The 19,234-nt window shown below is 42.7% G+C and overlaps 1 protein-coding gene across 1 annotated transcript in view; it reads left to right on the top strand.

The window, feature by feature from the left end:
- METTL2A (methyltransferase 2A, tRNA N3-cytidine) overlaps positions 1 to 17,922 on the top strand; it is a 40,518-nt gene extending 22,596 nt beyond the window's left edge. The window contains exons 6-10 of the mRNA XM_078645099.1: positions 5,679 to 5,739; positions 6,164 to 6,303; positions 13,099 to 13,205; positions 16,230 to 16,295; positions 17,310 to 17,922. Of these exons, the coding sequence (XP_078501225.1) occupies positions 5,679 to 5,739; positions 6,164 to 6,303; positions 13,099 to 13,205; positions 16,230 to 16,295; positions 17,310 to 17,482 (547 nt within the window). The 3' untranslated portion in view covers positions 17,483 to 17,922. The remainder of the gene's footprint in view (positions 1 to 5,678; positions 5,740 to 6,163; positions 6,304 to 13,098; positions 13,206 to 16,229; positions 16,296 to 17,309) is intronic.
- Positions 17,923 to 19,234: the final 1,312 nt, after the last annotated feature.

Raw genomic sequence — 19,234 nt, 5'->3', positions numbered from 1 at the left:
TTCAATAAAGCCATCATGGAGCTGTGGAGTCCCTGTTGACAATCTCTCAGCCCATGTACTCAAAATGGCTTCACTGCACTTACAGAGGCTGTGAATGGCACAGACACTATAAGGGCATATTGCTCATGCAGTTATGCCCCCAACGGGGGTATGGTGCATCCTGCCTTAGGGCTGTGAGGCTTGCTACAGGGGTAACTTATCCATGCTGTAGGCAGTGGTGGTGGGCATGACACACAGGGATGTGGGCCATGTTGTCTTATCAGTTTGGCCTGCACCAAAACACGAAGCCTGCATTGGCAGTGTGTGGGTGTTAAGGTGAGGGGTTGCTGAGGGTGGCACAATCCATGCTTCAACCCTCAGAGGCCCTCTCTGGTCACAAGGCCCTTGGTACCAGGGGTACCTTTAACAAGGTACTTATAGGTGGCACAGAGGTGTACCGATTTCGGTTACAAAGGTACAGTTTTGGGAAAGAACACAGGCTCTGGGAGCTTGATTGGCAGGGACCCAGGAAACACTTTAAAGTTGTCATCCAGTAAATGGAAAAAAATTAGGGGGTAACCATCCAAAAAGGGGCACTTTCCTACAACAAGCTCACAGCATCCACCCTTAATATTTTACATCATACCTTAGCCCAGTGGTTCCCAAAGTGTGCGTCGCGGCACCCCGGTGCGCTGTGATTAGAAGCCAGGGGCGCCGTGCTGACGCGCAGGATGTAGGTTGTGCAAATTGCAGCCGCAATTCCTCCCCCTCCTTTGTGCTGCCAGGTCACGTGATCCTTGCACTCTGCATCTCAATGGCTCCAGTAAGGGCTGCTCCTGCTGCCCCAGTGGCCTCCCCCGCAATTGTCCACTTCAGGATTTTCTATGGGAGTTGGTGTCTTACCACGTGCCTGACCTTAATCGTATTGTTTCGGGGCGTTTACATCTGTTCTAATTTGGAGGGGGTGGGGGATGCTCAAGCCGTCTTCGCTAGAAGCGCCCTGTCCTTCCTTCTACAGGTGGGGGTGAGGAGAGAAATTTGCCGCGCTCATATGTCCCTGGTGCTTGTCATGGGCGCGAAATCTATCTATGACAGAAGTGAGCATAGAAAACTATACTTCGTTCGTGGGCATGGATTCGGCTCTTGGTCCTGGTTAAAACAAAGATTTGCATGTTCCCAACCCCGATATACGTGACGTGCGGTTTGCATTTATCAACCTTTCACACAACGTGCATAGTACGGAAAAGCAATAGATGTAGCCTTAGAAGAACTGGCATCTACATCTTGCTGTTGTAACAAAACATAAATAAACCATTCGTCCTTCCCATCCCTGTTCCCTCTGACTCATCCCAACTTTCTGGCTATTGTGAATTCGGAAACATCCTTCTCAGTTTTTCACCCCACCTTCAGCCATGCCACCCAACTAACAAGCAGACACGACCACTTCTTAAAAAACAACTCACTACTTCCCCTTTTCAAACCCACTCCTGTCATTCTATCCATACCACTACAACTCCAGTAAACAAACAAACAAGCAACCAAGAGCACAATCCTAACACAACTAATGCACAAGAAAAAAAATCATACTCATTTACTAATCTTAGGTTCAGGAGTTGCATGCTCCTCGTTGCAAAAAAAAAGTGCTCCGATGTCTTTTCAGAGGTGTTTATGTGCTATAAAATACATTTAAAATTATTGCAAATTGCACCTAAAGCAATGCGTTTTCTTAAAGCGTGTTCACTATGATGGTTCCTGGCACTGTATAATCGAATATTGTTCCATGGAAAAACAGTACACTTTTTAAACACTAATACTAATAGCACGATTCACTTATCTGAACCCGTGCAAGAACATTATGCAGATGGGCATTATTTGAGCATAAGTAAGTCTAGGGTATTTGAGACATTCAGGGCACAATCCTCAAAGAGTGTTGAAAATTATCAAGATGTGACTGGATGTGCAAGCAACGTGCTCTGTACAGCAGAGAGCAAGCTTCTAATGTACTGCTCAAAGGCACAGACGCTCATCTGGCCCCAGCTTTCACATTCTGCACTAGCCACAGTTTCTGCACCAATTTTAATGGGGTCTTGTATCCCAGGTTTTCTAAAGTAGAAGCCTGAACCAACAGTTCTCAATTGGGACAAGACTATGTGCAACCTATACATGCTACTGAAGGTAGTGATAACTCCACTTCACCACAGTGGCAATATTCATTGCTTTCAATTAAAACAAATAAGTGCATGAACTCAGCCAGTGGGCTATGGCAGTGGTTCCCAAAGTGTGCGCCGCGGCACCCCGGTGCGTGGGTAATAAAAATGGTGGGGAGCCACGGCCAACTGCCAATTAGGTCAAGGGAGCCACGAGTCCAAAAAAGTTTGGGAACAGCTGATTTAGCCCATGCATACACAGACTCATCATGTCATTACATAATCCCCTTTCCTTAAACACACAACAAACCAGACTTGCCACGTCTTTGTCATCCTCTTTCTCTTTGCAGGGGACCCATCTCAAATCAATGCAATAACGACCCCAAGACAACATGACAAACTCACCTCCACCTTCCACAAGCAACGCATTCTTGCTCACCAGGACAATGCTGGAAGCTGCCAAAACATCAAATGGGAGATCAGAATCAAGATGCACTGCCAATTTTGGCAAAAGCCAGTAATCTCATGCTATGAATCCAGTATACAACCAGTAATCCTTAGTTGTCCAATTTTAACGAAATTCACACCGGCGGAGTGCATTCAAACTTTTAATCTAGATGAAATGCTCATCTAGGCGTTATTTTGGAGCACATTTATTTATTTATGTGTTTAATAGAGCGCGAACTTGACCCGTTAGGGTATCAGAGCACTTTACAGAGTCATAGAGTTGTACAAGAGGCATGGGATCACAAGAGTATACCATAAATTAGGGAGGGTGGGGGTGGTGCTGAGTACAAGAGGGATGGAAGTATACAAAATACAGTTAATTTTATAGTTACTGAGGACCGGCCCCAGGGTTCTTGGTAGGGCGAAAGGTCGACGGAGGGAGGCAATAGTCTCTGTGGTGGTTGGGGGAACAGGGTTTAGCTGAGGAATTTACCCATGAGGAAGGATTTGGCCTCCTTTTTGAAACGTGCAAGAGAGGGGATTCTTCTGATGGCGGGTGGGAAGGAGTTCCATATTCTTGGTGCAGCCCCAGCGAACGTCCGATTATAGGTTTTTTTCTTCCGAAAGCATGCAGGCAGTCAGTAGGAGGTCACTAGTAGACTGTGAGTTTCTGATTCCTCCAGATACCACAAGTTTCTGTGCAAGATATGCAGGGGAGTTTGAGTGTAGGGACTTGTGTGTGATGCATGCTAGCTTAAGTTGTATTCTGGCCTCGAGAGGAAGCCAGTTCAACGCTTTCAGATGATTAGAAATGTGATCTAATTTCCTTGTGCCGGTAAGTAGTCTGGTGGCTGCATTGAGGCAGGCTTTTAAAGGTGCTAGGGAGATTTTGGGTAAACCAGAGAGGGTGGAACAGCCATATTCCAGTCTAGAAATGACTAGTCCTTGGACTGCCAGTTTTAGGTCGGGAGCGTCAAGGAAGGGTTTCAGTTTCCATAGGTAGCTCAGGTGGAATCTGGCAGATTTGGCCATTAAGTTGATGTGGTCTTGCATGTTCAAGTTGCAATCCAAGGTTTTTCCCAGAGATTTGGCCGAGTCCACAATGGTCGGTGGACAATTTAAGGCTGTTATGGCTTTAATCCATGTCTGGATCTCAAAGTCGGTTTTAGGACGGGAAATTAGAAGAAATTCTGTTTTCTTTGCATTTAGTTTGAGTTGGTTGGAGGAGAGCCATTGGACGGTCAGCTTCAGTGCCTCATTCAGGGAGAGAATCTCCTCGAGAGATGAGATTTTGATGTAGAACTGAGTGTTGTCGGCATACATATGGTAGGAGATATTTGCAGTGCAAAGGACTTCGGCAAGGGGCTCTAAATAAAGGTTGAAGAGGGTGGGGGACAGCGTTGATCCTTGAGGGACTCCAACCGTGACTGAAGAGGGAGCGGACAGGTTGCCGTTAATTAGGAATCTCTGAGATCGAATTAGAAGAAAGTGGAATGATGTCCATTTCAATTGAGCAGAGCCCCAACATAAAACTTCAAGGACTCCAACACTAATTACATTTTGTGTCTGGAAAACGACTATAAGTTGGGGAGTTTGAGACCCCAAACTTTGACATCTGACGGGCTGTGTGAGGAGGGGGATGCTCATCAAGACTTCTGCCTGTGACTCACAACTCCCTGTCTGGAGAGCATGTGTGGGAAGAAGTCCTAGATGAAAGTGACTTGTTACCCTTGTCTTCTTTCTCTTCTTTGGCTTTTTTCCTTCTCACCACGTTCTCGTCATTCTGTTTTTTGGTTTTTTTTCTCCATTCTTTCTCCTTCTTGTGTGTTTCTTATATTTCTTTGTCTCTTTTCTACAATTGCCTTTTCCCTCCTATCGCCTTTCCCATCACTTTGACTCTTCTTTTCATCTTTTTTTACTCTCGACCCCATATTTATCCAGTCATCCTTTTAATTTCTCTCTTCACTTTTTCTCCCCTCATGTTCTGTTTGTCTTCCCTTTAATTTTCATTCCTCCTTTCTTTCTCCTTCTCTTCTGTTGCACTTCTTGTTCTCTTCCCTTGCTATTTTCTTTTGTGTCTTTTTTCTTATGTTTCTTGGTCTCCTTGTTCCTTCATTCAATCTCTTACCGATCTCTTCTATGTATCCTCGCTTTCTCCCATCTTTCTTTTTGCTTTACTTTAATCACTCGTCTCTTGACTTCCTCTTTGTCTTCTCTTGCATTTGCTGTCTTTTCTTTTTATCTATTAAGATGTCGCCTTCTTTCTTTTATTTCTCTTCTCATCCCTCCTTTTCCTTCTGTATCGCCTTTGCTTTCTTACTCCCTTCTGTCTCTCATTACTTTCGCTTCTTTCTCTTTCCCTTCTTCTGCCCATTCACATTTCTTTCTCTAGCCATTCTTTTTCCTCTCTTGCTGGTTCACTTGTCTTGCTTGTTCACTTCTATTTTGCTCATGAACATCTTTAGCTTCATTCACTTCTGTCCTTTTTTTCTTTTTCACGTCATTCTCTTCTCTTTATAAACCTTCACTTTCTCTCTATTGTGGCCTCTCCTTTTTCTCTACCAAACATTCTTCTGTCTTAGTTTTGAAGGCACCTGAAGACAGAAAAGCAGAACCCACCCACAAACGTATGAACAGCTTTTTAGGGACTAGGGAAGAGGAGGGTAATTACACCAGTCTGCTCTCGTGAAATTGACCTTTTGTCTTTCTCAACATAAATAGGTTGCCAGGATAGGGTAGTGTAGGAAGAGCCAGTACTGATCTGAAACATTAGGATGCGAGTTCAAGATAAACTGGTTTAGAGACAGGTGGTGTTTCCCTATGGTTGTGGATCGGTATCCATCTGTCCAGAATAACACATGTTCGCCTAGTTTGTTATGTGAGTCAATAAGTCATTATGTCCTTCACCTCTTATCTGTCATGTGATGTGACTGGTTATATGACAAATGAATAGTTACATTGTCCCTGGTTATGTTATGTGATGTTATATGCCCTGTTATAGTAGGTGTATTTTTACGAATCCCATCTTAAAAAGGAAAAAAAGCAACAGACAGTTTTTTAATCCAAAAAATGTTGAAGTGGAACTTGTGTATCTGATCCTTACAGTGATCCCGGACTCTTTGTATACTGCTGTGACTTCTCTACTACAGCTGTAGACCTGGTCAAGGTAAGACATAAAAGACCCATTAACATTGTTCTAAACTGAAATTAGGAGAGACAGAGATCCAGTTACTATCCACTACACATTATTGAAGAGATATCCACAGAGCACTACATTATAGCTCACTGACATTACACTATTTGTTTTCTCACTTCACTTTGGCCTACTCTCTGCTCATATTAAGATTTTCCGTGTAGAACTGTTGTTAAATGTTGAGTTATTTATGTTGTAGTGCCACAATTGTCCTTTTCTCCCATCAGTCTTATCTCGTCCCCTCTTATCTTACAATGAACAAATCCTAGATTGTTTAACTTTCTGGTCATTTTCCTTCCACGCTTGATTTTTATCTGATTTGACCCACTCTTTTTTTTCTCCATTTTACATCAATTTGATTTCCACTAGTATTTGTTTCAATGCCTTTCTTCTGCAGGTCAATGAAGACTACAATCCTTCTCGTTGTTTCGCCTTTGTCCACGATGTGTCGGACGAGCAGAATAGTTTCCCAATGCCTACAGAAAGTGTGGACATCATCATCTTGATCTTTGTCCTTTCAGCAATCCTGCCAGATAAGTATGTTTACCTGTCATTCTTGACACGGTGTGACTCCTTGTCTCACGTTGATGAATCTGACATCAACAACATGTTTTATTACCTTTAATAAAATAAAGAGTAACCCTTGTATAGAATAAGTGCCTTTTTTTAGAATGATTCTGAAATGGTTTCCATTGCAGCAGTTCTGATGTGGAGAGAAGAAACTGAGACATTCAAACATGGCATTAATGATTACACTTGCGTTTCAGCTGACTTGATCCTAAAGATTATTAAGCCTACTTGGTTTTAAAGGATAGCTGATGGAAGGTAACTCGGAGGACATTCCCAAGATTACAACTGAGGCATGGTTCTTTTTCAGTATCTTTCTAGGAAGGATTATACCTAGGCTGTCTGGAATTCGGTTTAAAACTACTGTACCCGAGAAAACCCTACCGAATGAAAATCAGCAGACCTGGTTTAAACCGAGTGTCACTGATTTTCATAGTTGTTGCGCCTTTTGGCCACTTGGTGGAGCCAAAGCATTCCATTGGCCTGCCTGTGGTGACCTGGCGCAGAGGTGTCAGGGGAAAACACTGCGTCTGCACATGGGGAGCCGAGGTGTGAATGGCCCAAGGGCCAGATCAACACCAGGCCCCCTGCCTGGATCAAGTAGGAGGGAGAGGAGCTGTTGTGGTCTGCAGTCTGTCTTACTGCGGCCGCAACTGAGCACTTCACACCCCTTTAAAAAGACCATTACTTAACAAGTAGATAGATTGTTTTCTTTCTAAAGCTAATAAAATGTGCAGGGAATGATGTCGTGCCCAGCCGGGTCATGGTTGAAGGACTTTTCATTTGCAGAAGACACTACTATCCAGCCCGTCAGCCGAAGTACCGTTATACCCGGCCGAACCCATAAACAGAAGAAATCATGGTTTGCAAACACAAAATGGTGAGCAGAACCACTTTGAAAACTTAGCAAAAGCGATGAGTAAATGGCTGATGTTAAATGCTCCGCTGTACATTCAAAGGGACAGTAGGAAGCACCACCAATCGGGATTAGCGCACCGCAAAACTAAGCTACTTCTAATTAGACACCATCTTCAGTCTGTGGGTATAGCTTTTAAAAAAAGGGACTTGTTAGTTTCCCGAATTGTGTACATTTATAAAATGTGTTGCTCTTCAAGCTACCTCAAAAGCCCACGAGGTGGAAGACGGGCTTTATTTTTTCCGGCAACATCTCAGTGCAGGACTCTCTGAGGAGGCACGCGGCAATCAGTTATTCCTGCAGTGGCTCGAGCTCGAGATACTGCAATTTAAAGAAGTAAGTGTGAGAGCGGTGCTGCAATGCAGCCACTGACTGTGTGCGTGTGATTAATTAATTCCATGAGAAAGCTTGCGATCGGCAGCTGCCACAGTCAGTGGGTGCCGGTCGTGTACAAAACTCACTATAACTCAGAAGTTTTGTAGTGTCCTGGCATGGCTGCATGTTCCACTGTTGCTAATTTATTTAGCATATATTTACCATGTTTGAAACTGTGCTTTTGTCTGCCTAATTGGGATGAAAGGTGAAGTGGGCCTCTTTCAATTACAAACGTAGGAGTGAAAAAAGAAAGGCGTTGATGGTATGGCAATGATGTTGGAAACCTTGACTATGTAAATAAGCTTAATTTTACTCTCCTTCACGACTGAAAATGTGCCACTGTGTATTTACACACAGTAGCGCAACTAGAGCTAAATTTCAGGGTTCGGGGACAGGCTTTGAGGGGGCTAAGAATTTTTTTCGGGGAGGGGGTTTGGGGGGAATGGCTGATTCTTCCAGAAATAGGCAGAGTGGAGCTGCAGGGGCTCTAAGAAGGGGTGAGAAACAACAATGCCTCATTAAGAAGCAAATGGTCTTTTAAAGACCTGTGAAGTACTGTGTGTGTGCCAGGGAAGCTGTCTCACCCTGGCTGCCACAAACGACTGTAGGACTTCCCTATCACAAGGTTTCCCATGCCCAGGGGGAGGCTCAGTGAGAAGACCTGTACCTTCCAACCCTTCCCCGAGAACCCTTCCTGTGTTCCACGCCCCTGCAGTTCTGCTTCGCAGGTGCAGAACCGATCAGGCTGCACTCAGGTCCCTGGTATGCCTGTCGCAGGCCTAGAATTGCCAGCAGCTGCACTGGAAGCCTCCTGGCCGTTTGCCTTCTGCTAAAAAATATAATAACTGGAGAAGCAGAGGCTCGGGTTGAGTCTGAGGGTATGTGTCTGCCGAGGCGTGCCAACTGATGCCTGCACAATGCTCACCTGTCATCCTGCTACTGCCTCCTGCAACCCCCACAGGGCTATGAAAGTTTTATTTTAATTTTAATGCATGCAGCATGCTTTTCAAAAGAATCGGCATTCTGTGATCTGGTGACCTTGGATTCGTCTCTCAGAATCTGTTAAAGAGCTCAGTGTGAGGGCAATTTCCACCGGCTCGAAGGAGAAGAGTCTGAAACTCAGAATGCCTACTGCCTCTTTAAATGTAGAGCAGAAAGCAAACATATAAAGGATTAGCGGCCCGTCCCGACGTTGTCCGGGTATGAAAAAGAATGTCTGCAATAATTCGAATAGGTAAGAATATTTTATTTCAAAACCTCGTTTTTTACCTGTGTTGTCGATCCGTGCAGACACACTAATGCCTGGTGTATCTTGCAGCAGAACATGTGTCTCCGTTTGTCTAGCCACTGCCCGAAAGCGCCCCAGCGATATGTGCCTCTGCATCCGCTGATGACGGCGCCAACGTTCAGCGTGTGTGGCTGCTGTCAAGTCCCTTGGCCTCACAGTGTCCAAAAGCGGCACCGCGATGCTGTGCGCGTCCCAAATTTCTCCGTTAAATGTGAAATAGCGCCCCAGCGATGCTCATGTGCCTCTGCATCCGCTGATTAAGGCGCCGAAGTTCAGCGTGTGTGTCCACTCTGAAGTTCCCAGTCCTTGGAACAGAAGGTGAGCGTGTGCTCTGAGGTTCTCTGTCCTTGGCGCAGACGGTGAGCGTGTGTGCCCGCTCCCAATTAGACACTGTTCAAACGCGCCACAGCTGTCCTGGCCTGCATAATGAGCCCGGGTGCCTTCATGCGTTCACTCACTTCAAACACACGGCGTGGTGCACTGAGACGCCACACACCACGTTAACGTCATCCGACAGCGTACTCAGACGCCACATATTTCTACGTGATTGAACGCTATTCTCACTCTTTCCAATGCTGCAGGCGGCTTACTCAGACGGCACACATTTCTACGTGATAGAACGCTATTATCACGCTTCACAATGCTGCAGGCGTCTCACGCTTTACAATGCTGAACGCACACGCCCACCAGAATGCTGAACACACACGTCCACCTCAGAGCTGGTGTTACTTCCAACGGACTACTTTGTCCCACAACGTGCTTTGTCCTTTTCCAAAGTAAATGTTGCGCTGGTGTATAGCCTATGTCCATCTGCTTTGCCTCACCTTTCCAATGCTGTATGCGGTGTTCCGGTTGGCGCTGTGGTCCCGGAGCTTACCCACCTCAACGGTTTGGTCTCTCTCTTTATATTATTAGTATATGGATTACTTTTCACACCTGAACCATTACTACTCACCAGAAGCATTTAGTTTATCCTAGCATGCGTGTACTAGTTTAGCATGACGAGTGGGACCTGTGGGGCACATGAAGACTGGGACCCTCAGCAAAGATTGAGCACGTCTTGACTCACATTTGGGGGCCCACTGACACTACTTATCACTGTACTCAGAAGGTGCAGGGAGCTCGGCAGCTTCCAGGGAACAGTGCAGTAATTCACAGCAGAGCACATCAGTGTTCCATTTCTTAATTGAGATCTTCTCTCTAATTCAACTGAGTTGTCTAGCGCATGTCTGGCTATATTTACTTGCTGCAATAGCCAAGTCAAGTGCCTCACATTTGCATTTCCCCTTCCATTTCTGCTTTTGCCCATCTCTCTCTCTCCTCCAATCTCACTGATACCCCTTCTTTTTTATTTATTTCCCTCTCTCCTCCTTTTGTTTACCTCCTCCCCTCTCTCTCCCCTCTCCTATTGTCTCCCTCCTTCTCTGTCTCTCCTCCTTCAGTTTTTTTCTCTTCTTCCTTCTCTTTTTCCTTCTCATCCCTTTACCCCCTCGATGATACAATGCAATGAAACACTCTCTGAGCAGGAGAGGGGTAGCGACTCTGGAACACAGACTGTAACTTCCGACTTGCTGAGCGACCAATTAACGCTTCTATTTAAAACAAGCATTTGTAATGCAATAGGTCTTGCATTTATGTGAGTTTGAGCTATTGACATTGCAACTATTAATGCCTTGTATTTTTGTTTTCGTTTTTAAAACATAAATAAAAGGCTTTGTCATTTACAACACGAATAGCTTAAACTTGCATAAATGCGAGACCTATTGCATTGCAAATGCTTGTTAAATCTGAGCAGCGGACTCAAAGGACAATGGAAAGTATTTCATGACTGTATTAAGCTTCTGAAATGTAGAGCAGTATACAATTTCTGAAGAAAAATGGAAAAAGCAATAAAAGCAAAGTGTTCCATAAACACCGGTAAAACACTATTTCAGTTATATTTTATGGCGCGAAAATGAGTAACCACTGAAAAGCACTGTTCTTTTGAGGTATTGAAATCACTGGAAAACACTGAAAAAACACCACCAGAATTTCCCAAGAAAAGAAAATGAAAATAGGAAAGCCTAATTATACCTCAGGCAGAGCTTTAGCAAGTGGGGTCTTGCTTGCACCTGCAACCAGGGAACTACTTGAATTGTCTGCTATATGTCTCCTGCCCCTTGAAAGATTTAAGTGGCCAAGTCATCATGATAATGTCTACATAACATGATCCCATATACATTGTACTAATCCTGTTCCCGTATTATGGAGTGTTGCGGAAAGGGTACTCTGTTGAAACAGAGATGGAGTACCCTTTCCGCCGTTCTAAAGGTCTGCCTGCCTCATTTAAGAGTCAGGCGGATCTTCAGTATGTCTGTGGGGGGAGACTACTCCGTCTCCACCACTGACATACACCTCCAATGGCCCGATAGAGTAAGGTTTGGCCATATCTCCGTCCAGCCTTGATAGAGTGGACAAGCAAATGGCAAGTTTTTACTTTGCCCATAAGTGAAAGTAAAAACATTTCAATGACTCCCGCTCCATGGAAGAAAACTCCCATGGTGAAGGAGGTCATTGTCTTTTATACTATCAAAAAGAAAATACTGCTTTGTTTGTAAATAAATAATGAAATTGAAAGTGTGCCGAATGACTCAATTATGTTGACTGTGATTCCTGCAAATGTAAGAGATGTCCACGGGGTCACTGTACATCTCTGAATTTGAGTACCGTCACTCCATCGTGCGACAGAGTAAAATACTCTGTCACCCTGACAGAGAACTGCACTCTAAATCAAGCCCTATGTGTCTACCTTTCTTTAATGGTTCTATTTCTGCCCTTGTGTTAGCCTATCCTACCAATGTCATATTCAGCTCTCATACACTCTCCTTACAACCTTGGAAATGGTGCAGTTGAACTGGCCTGTTTGGAGGTGATTTCTGCATTTCAGTGGCTTGAAAAAGCAGTGGGTTTTCTATGCGGACTGTTTCAGTTTGAAAGGGAGAAAGGGTTGCAAGCCCAAGACGGTTGATAGACTACAATGCTGATGTCTTTCTGCTTCCTTTTCTCCCATGGTCTGCGTTACGTTCCTTGGTAGTATACCTCTGCAGAAATCTGGCCTCACCGTGTAGTGAGTTGATAGGGCAGCACAAATCTACATTGTTTTGTGTGTTTTCCTGGAGTCAAAATAGATAGATGACATCTCCTTGCCTTAACATCAGTGATTGCCTCCCTCGACCAGTATTGGTGTCTCCATGTAGACCTGTTGGTATAATCCTGTCCTAGTGTTAATAACCCCCTGTCTCATCATGTATAAATCTACCTCTCTATGCAGTAAGTAATGTACTTCTGTCACGTATCAACACCAAATACCGCATACACTGTGCAACAGTGGTATATTTTCAATGCACAACCCCAGATATTCCCAGAACAGTATATCCTAAAGGTTTTTAACGTAATAGAAGACAATAGTGACTCTTTCAATGGCAGGTGCAGCCTTCTGGTGGATATAAAAGAATGGCTGGTGTATATATTTAATATGTACAGAACAAAGCTACACAATCTCTAGAACTGTATTCATAACAAGTATCGGTGTTTAATTGGGCTTCAATTATTTCTATTTATTTTTTTATATGAAATAGTGCGATTTAATTCTTAAGGGGGATGACAACTCACCCGAAATGTATCTTGACGAAAAAAGGACTTCACCAAAGCATTTGTTTCATGGTTTTTAACCTACATAATATGTCTTTATATTACAGAGCATAGTCCCATTTAATTCAAATTACATGAGTGACTTATTGGCTACTAAAATCAGACAGAAGCGCTAGATAACTTCTCGTCAGTCAAACATGCTTGATGAGTGACCAAAAATGCATAGTTAGCTGTACCTTAGATACAGGGAAACACTGCAGCAGTGTACCCACATTCTCAGTGCCCACATTAGCAGTACACCACCTAGTAACACCATACAGTTGTTCCTGGTGCTTATTTATTATATTTTGTTGTCTCTGTGTTAATGCCACCTTTTTCGAATGTCTCCCAGCCACCTGCTCTTAAAGTCATTTCACCATTCTCAGTGTGTTCCTATATCCAGTGTCTTCCTCTCCCAAGCCCACATTACCTTTCTGCTTGTGAGTAAAACCTAATTTCGTAGCTTCTTGTTCAGGGGTTCTGCAGATACTCATTTCACTGACTTCTCTTTTCTCAGGATGTTAGGTGTTCTTCGCAGACTTGGCCGACTGCTGAAACCTGGGGGGCAAATCCTTTTGCGGGACTATGGGCGCTACGACATGGCTCAGTTGCGATTTAAGAAAGGTAGGTTACTTTCTCAGCAGCCACAATGCAAATCCGAGATGGTATTTTCAGAAGTTTTTTTTCTTCCCCTCTCCGTGTCATCTTCTTTCCTTCTTTCACTGAACCATTTTCATTATTCATTCCAGTGCAGCGACCTGTCTATAGCAGACATGTCATGTTACCATGAAAACTTTGTGACTTGATTGTTTTTTTCACTCTGTAAACAAGACCGCAGCAACTTTTTTACCACAGGAAGGTCAATCAAATGTAAGTGCATGTGGATATTTTAAAATAGAACAGAAAGTTGGACAGAGTGATATAATAGATGAAATATTCATATGCAGTTTTTTAAACTATTTTCCCCTTGGTTGCTAGCACAAAGTGTGTGTTTCAAAGTGAAGCGGTTGCAGTGCCACCTAAGAAACAGGTGCTGGAAAATCATTTTTAAACATAAATGTAGCGTTTTCACTTTTGCTTCCATCAGTATGTATCTACTCTAAACTCATCTAATAAATCACTGAAAGTTGCAAAGGAGCCAGGTTCTGGCAGCTGCTTTAGATCACTTTTGAGCAGGTCATGAGATGATTACTTAACCAGCCTCCAAGTATATTTCTTGTTGGTATTGAGCATATTGATTCCAACCTAAAATGTTTTCTGCTATCTTGAAAAATGTATTATGTTGTTTCTACAGTGAAGATGGTATGATGTTTGGTACTTTCTGAGAGGTTAGGTGCTCCCATGGTTTGTTAGCTCCTAGTCACCTCTAAACTCTCAAATGTTTTGCGGCCTGCTTTGTTTATGCGAGGAAATACATTTGGGGTTAGCACAATTCAGAATCCCATCTCTGCTCAGACATGAGGAGCTACATGCTTCAAGGGGTGGAGAGGTCACCGAACCTGCTGAATGTGGTCAGGTTATTCTGTGCACACGGTCATGACACTGGGTCAGCAGCTGTAATTGGGCACAAATGCTCCGTCAAGCAGGGCTTAAAATTGTCTTGCTTTACACTCTCAAATAAAAAAAAATCAGCACTCCCTAGAAGAGGCATTTGGTAAGGCAAGAAAACACCTGGAAAGGAATCTGTCGCAGCACTCGCCAAATGAGGCACATCAAGAGACAGTTTTCAGAATAAAGAGTGGGGTTTTATTACTGCAACATTCTTTAACAGGCTTTCCCTACATTGGCACATGTAAATATGTGTATGTGAGCAATCAATAATGAAACACTCACAAAATAACCAAATATTGCATGGGATAAAACAATAGCTGATATTTATGGTAAAACTCATGTAAATAATAAGCACTTACAAGTCAAATATTAATAATGATGCAAAACATAAGCAGATTATAATAAAGAAATACTCATAAATCAAATGCAAGAGAGCAAATATAATAATAATGGGCGGTAAAATCAAGCATTGTCAAATGCAAGTAATCAAATACAAGAAATAATACTATCAAATGAAAGACTCAAATATAAAGAGCATGTATACACAGAATGGAAGCATTTAAAATATATACAGAATACATCAGATGATGCCAATGAACAAGAACCAATGAATAATAAAAATACTTCACAGGCTGGTCATTCAGCACACAGACAAAAACACATATAGAAATAACTATATCTCTGCATATATCTCAATACAAATGATTCGAGGAAATTAATCACTGGCTACAATATCTTCATCTTAACCCACACAAGACTGGGGGATTCCCAATCACAGTCCTGGGGTCAAGAGACTCCTCAAGCCGGGAAATACAGCTCTGAGTAAACGTGTCTGTTTCTCAGGAGAAATCCGGCTTCCAAGCCAAGAAACCCCAGTTTTATAATGTTCTCATTGCATGAGAAGACATCCTCTACAGCAAGGAAACTTTCAGGTGCTGTCCCAGCTCCATGCAAGCATTCCAAGGCAAAGGATAGCTCAAGTATTGTCCTGCGCTCCCACACGTCCCAGCCCCTTCTCTTAGTGAAGCTTGCAAAATTAGAAAACCTCTCTGAAAGTACAGAAAACAATCTTGAACGTGAATAACCACGTGTAACCGGGGGTGGGGGGTGCGCGCACGCGCAAAGTGTCAGAATTTAAGACACATTAAAGCATACAGGTAAAACTCCATTTCTCAATGTACAACCAAATGCGCATTTGCGCACCACTGCTACAGCGCTATACATTCCACACATTTCTCTCTCATGCTTTCAAACTCAAATCCCTGGCTAAGCAGACCCTCCAAGATTTCGCGATATGCAAAAAAATCGTGAAATCAGCAGTTTTGTAAAAAGGTAGCGATTTTTACAAAACTGCCCGTGAAATTTGGAGAACTGGGGTGGCATGGTGAGCAAAAGAACAATGGATTTAACCCAGATCTCTTGACTTGGGGTGAATGTTTGATTTGTTCCGCATTCCGTCCATCATTTTTGTGTCTCTTGCATATATTTCTTTAGACTTACAAACACAGATTTTCCTTTACTAAGACCTTGCTGATCATGCAGTCTATTTTCTAGTGAATTTTCACCTGTCTTGCATCATTTTGGAATTTAAGCCTGCACGGCTCTTTCACCACGTAGAACTCTGTGACACTCTCTACTGATGTCTGTGCTAGCTCAACTTCACATTTGGTTTCTGCTCTAACACCTGCAGACTCCATAGTCATGAATGTGAACTCGAAAATTAGCCAGAAGCAATAGGAACGTCTAGAGGCATAGCTCATGTTCCCACTTGGGCTTTGGTGACCAGGCTTAGGTGCTTTGAGAATTGTCATAATTTCTCTTCTGAGGAGGCCTGCATACCAGCTTGTTCAGACCATAATATCCTGTTTTGCTGGGATTTCACCAGCAGTCTATGTCTGCAGTTATGTGTTTCTGATTGTCTCCTGTGAAATGTTTTCTCTCTGTAAGGTCCTCCCCAACAGAGGATTTGTTGTCTAATAAGGTGCAATTTGTGTATTTCTATTAAATATTTGTTGTGCTATTAATTCTGGTGTGTTTAGTAAATTGTGCAGATATTCAAAATAAAAGTAAAGGTGCATCATGTCTCCTTTTCTGCAGGTCGCTGTTTATCTGACAATTTCTATGTGAGAGGGGATGGAACCAGGGTGTATTTCTTCACGCAAGGTAAGTAGTGCCCATCTACTGTGGGGCAAAGGAAGTGTTCTCTTTTATTGTGATTGGAATATATTGGACACCAGTTCTCACTTAGTAAGACCTCTGGAACTCAGATAGCTTTCCCCACACATTTATGCATGATTTCATTAGCGAAATAGAGGAGAAGCTGGTGACATTTATGAGCCGGCCTATCCCACAGATCTGATTTTACGTGAGCTATGTTTCCCGTAGAGCCTTTTAAGCTGGTGTGCAGGAAATTAACAACCCTTCATCTCCAACAAACGAATGAAACCTGTCTTTAGTCCATTATGGTAAAAATGGGAGAGTGATTTGATCTGTTTGCACCGTTTCCACTTATGGCCCTGTCTGAATCATATTTGCTCAATTTTTGTGTGGAAGCTGACAACCTCACAAGATGTAGAGGGACATTTTGGCAACATGGTTTTCTTAGATATATTCATTTGCCCACCCTTTATCATTGTTCTTAGAGACTGCATCTTTTGTGTTAAGCATGTAGCCCACACTTCCACCTTCTCCAGTCGTATGATGTCATATTATGACATAGCCCCACAGAAATTCAAGGTTGCCCCTGCTCCGCATGTGTATTGCCTATTTGAGAGGGCTTAATCCAGACTACAAGTTACTGCTTAACTTCTACAAATAGTAAGTTTTTCCTTCCTAAAACTAAGGTTTCATAAATTTTGCAGGTCTTTTGTGCCATTTGTCCACCTAAATTGCAGCCTTACCTGGCTTATGTATTGTCTTCCTCTGTGCTCCAACTCCAGATAATCACTGTGAGTGTCACTTATTAATGCACAGTGAGGTCAGCATAACAACTGTCATGTTATGCAGGGCTGTTTCCCCATTGTCTCTTAATGTCTGTAGAACAAAGTATTGCTTTGTAAAATTCATTTTGTCACCCATCGGGTCCTATTTCTGTTAGCCAGAAGGCTGAGCTAATCATGTTACATTAAAAGAGATGTGACTAATTAACCAATAGTGTTCCTTCTTTTGCTTTCTTAGATGAGCTGGACAAGCTCTTGACAGGTGCCGGCTTGGAGAAGGTGCAGAATGTGGTTGACCGTCGCCTTCAGGTGAATCGTGGGAAGCAGCTAACAATGTACCGGGTGTGGATCCAGTGCAAGTACCGCAAGCCATTGCCTCTAGGAAGTGAGACCAGTGAAGATGCAGCTTAAACGGAACTGGCTTTTAGGATGTGAGCTGATATCTATAAATCCCCCCCAAGGATTTAACGGGAATGGTCTGCCATAGCAAACAGTAACACCACAGACGGGGCGGACATGTGCTGAAGCGTCTTTTTTCCCCAGGTCAGACTCTTTTCTCAGTTTTCCTATTGACTTTTCTGGACCAGTGAAGAAGATCTGAGCATCTTTTTTTCCCCACTGTAAAACCCAAGTATGTCATCTCTTCAAACATCACCAGCTCCAGCCTGCTTGTTAACATTTTGTTTTACACTTTCATCTGCTGTATCATTTAGCATATTGAAGTTCACCTCCACTGGGCTGAATATCATGGGAGCCCACTCAGATGCAAACCCTTTCTTTTTTAAGGTATTTTATTATAAATTAATCATAAAGCTCGTTTTAATAAATTGCTATTCTACACAGTGCCATTATATAAATGTGTCTAGGCAACGACATTTTAGAACTATGTGGGTGAACGGAGATGTTTTTTGCAAATATTTGAAGGAGTTTTCCTTTTCTTACGCATAGCATGCTTAAGCCGTAAAAATAAATCAGTCAGTCAAAAAATAAGCTTACCCCATCACACAGTCGTGTGTGTGTGTGTATGTGTATATATATATATATATATATATATATTCACTGAAAAAACCATAGGTTATAGACCATATATAGTTAGGAATTAGCATTTAAAAAACCTTATTTTACTCACACAAAACCATTGAAATTCCATATATAGTTAGTTGCACTAACTATATATCGCGCACCCGCAATCCACTGCTGATCATGTCACATATTACATCATTCATGACATGGTCAGTGACATCACTGATGACATCACTGATGACATCTCAAATGACATCACTGATGACATCTCAAATGACATCACTGATGACTACATCCAGTGACTGTATAATTCTGTAAAGTTAAAATATGTCTTACATATTGAAGAATGAGTGGATGTATAAGTGTCTTGATGAAGGATTTAGTAGGGGCATATGGCTGACTGTATGAGTGACTGATTAAATGTGTCTCACTGAGTGCATGGGTTAGTGACTAAACTGTCTTAATTTGTGCATCATTATGTCTGTTGTTCTGTAAACTGCTGCATGTGTTGATCATTAGCTATATGATTAACTGTATGGGTTATTGATTGGTTGCCCAAGCATTTGTATGGGAGACTGAGTGTGTGTCTGGGTGGCTGGGAGGTGTATGACTCTCTGCATAGATGTGTGAGCAGTTGATTGACTAGATGTATGGGTTCAAAAGTGCATGTGGAAACAGCTGTATGGGCGGTTGACTGTGTGCATGAGTGTATTGGTGAGTGAATGGATATCTCAGTGCTACATGTCAAAGTAAGTACATATGTAAAACACATTACATGTCAGAGTTGACATATATAAATAACTGTGCATAAGAGCCAGTGAATGTGTGAGTGGCTGTATGGATCATTGTGAACTTGTATCCAGGATTGTAGAAGTGAGTAAATATGTTTTAGTATATGTTTGAATAAGTAAGGTGTGTATAACTGTATAGTTGAGGAAATGGAGGTGTGATTGATTCTTTGCATGACTGACTAAGTGTCTGAGTAACTCCATGGATGAGTGACAGTCTATGAGTGTCTGTTTACACTGAGTGTATCTAAGGTTATATTAGAGTCTGAAGAGGTTCATCGTATTATCACATGAATGATGTCATCAGTGATGTGATCAGTAATGTCAAATGAGATGTCATCAGTGATGTCAT

The sequence above is a fragment of the Lissotriton helveticus genome, chromosome 5_1 (assembly GCF_964261635.1).
Source record: "Lissotriton helveticus chromosome 5_1, aLisHel1.1, whole genome shotgun sequence".
NCBI lineage: Eukaryota > Metazoa > Chordata > Amphibia > Caudata > Salamandridae > Lissotriton > Lissotriton helveticus.
Note: the sequence above shows the minus strand (reverse complement) of the source record. Positions and strands in the feature narration are given on the sequence as shown.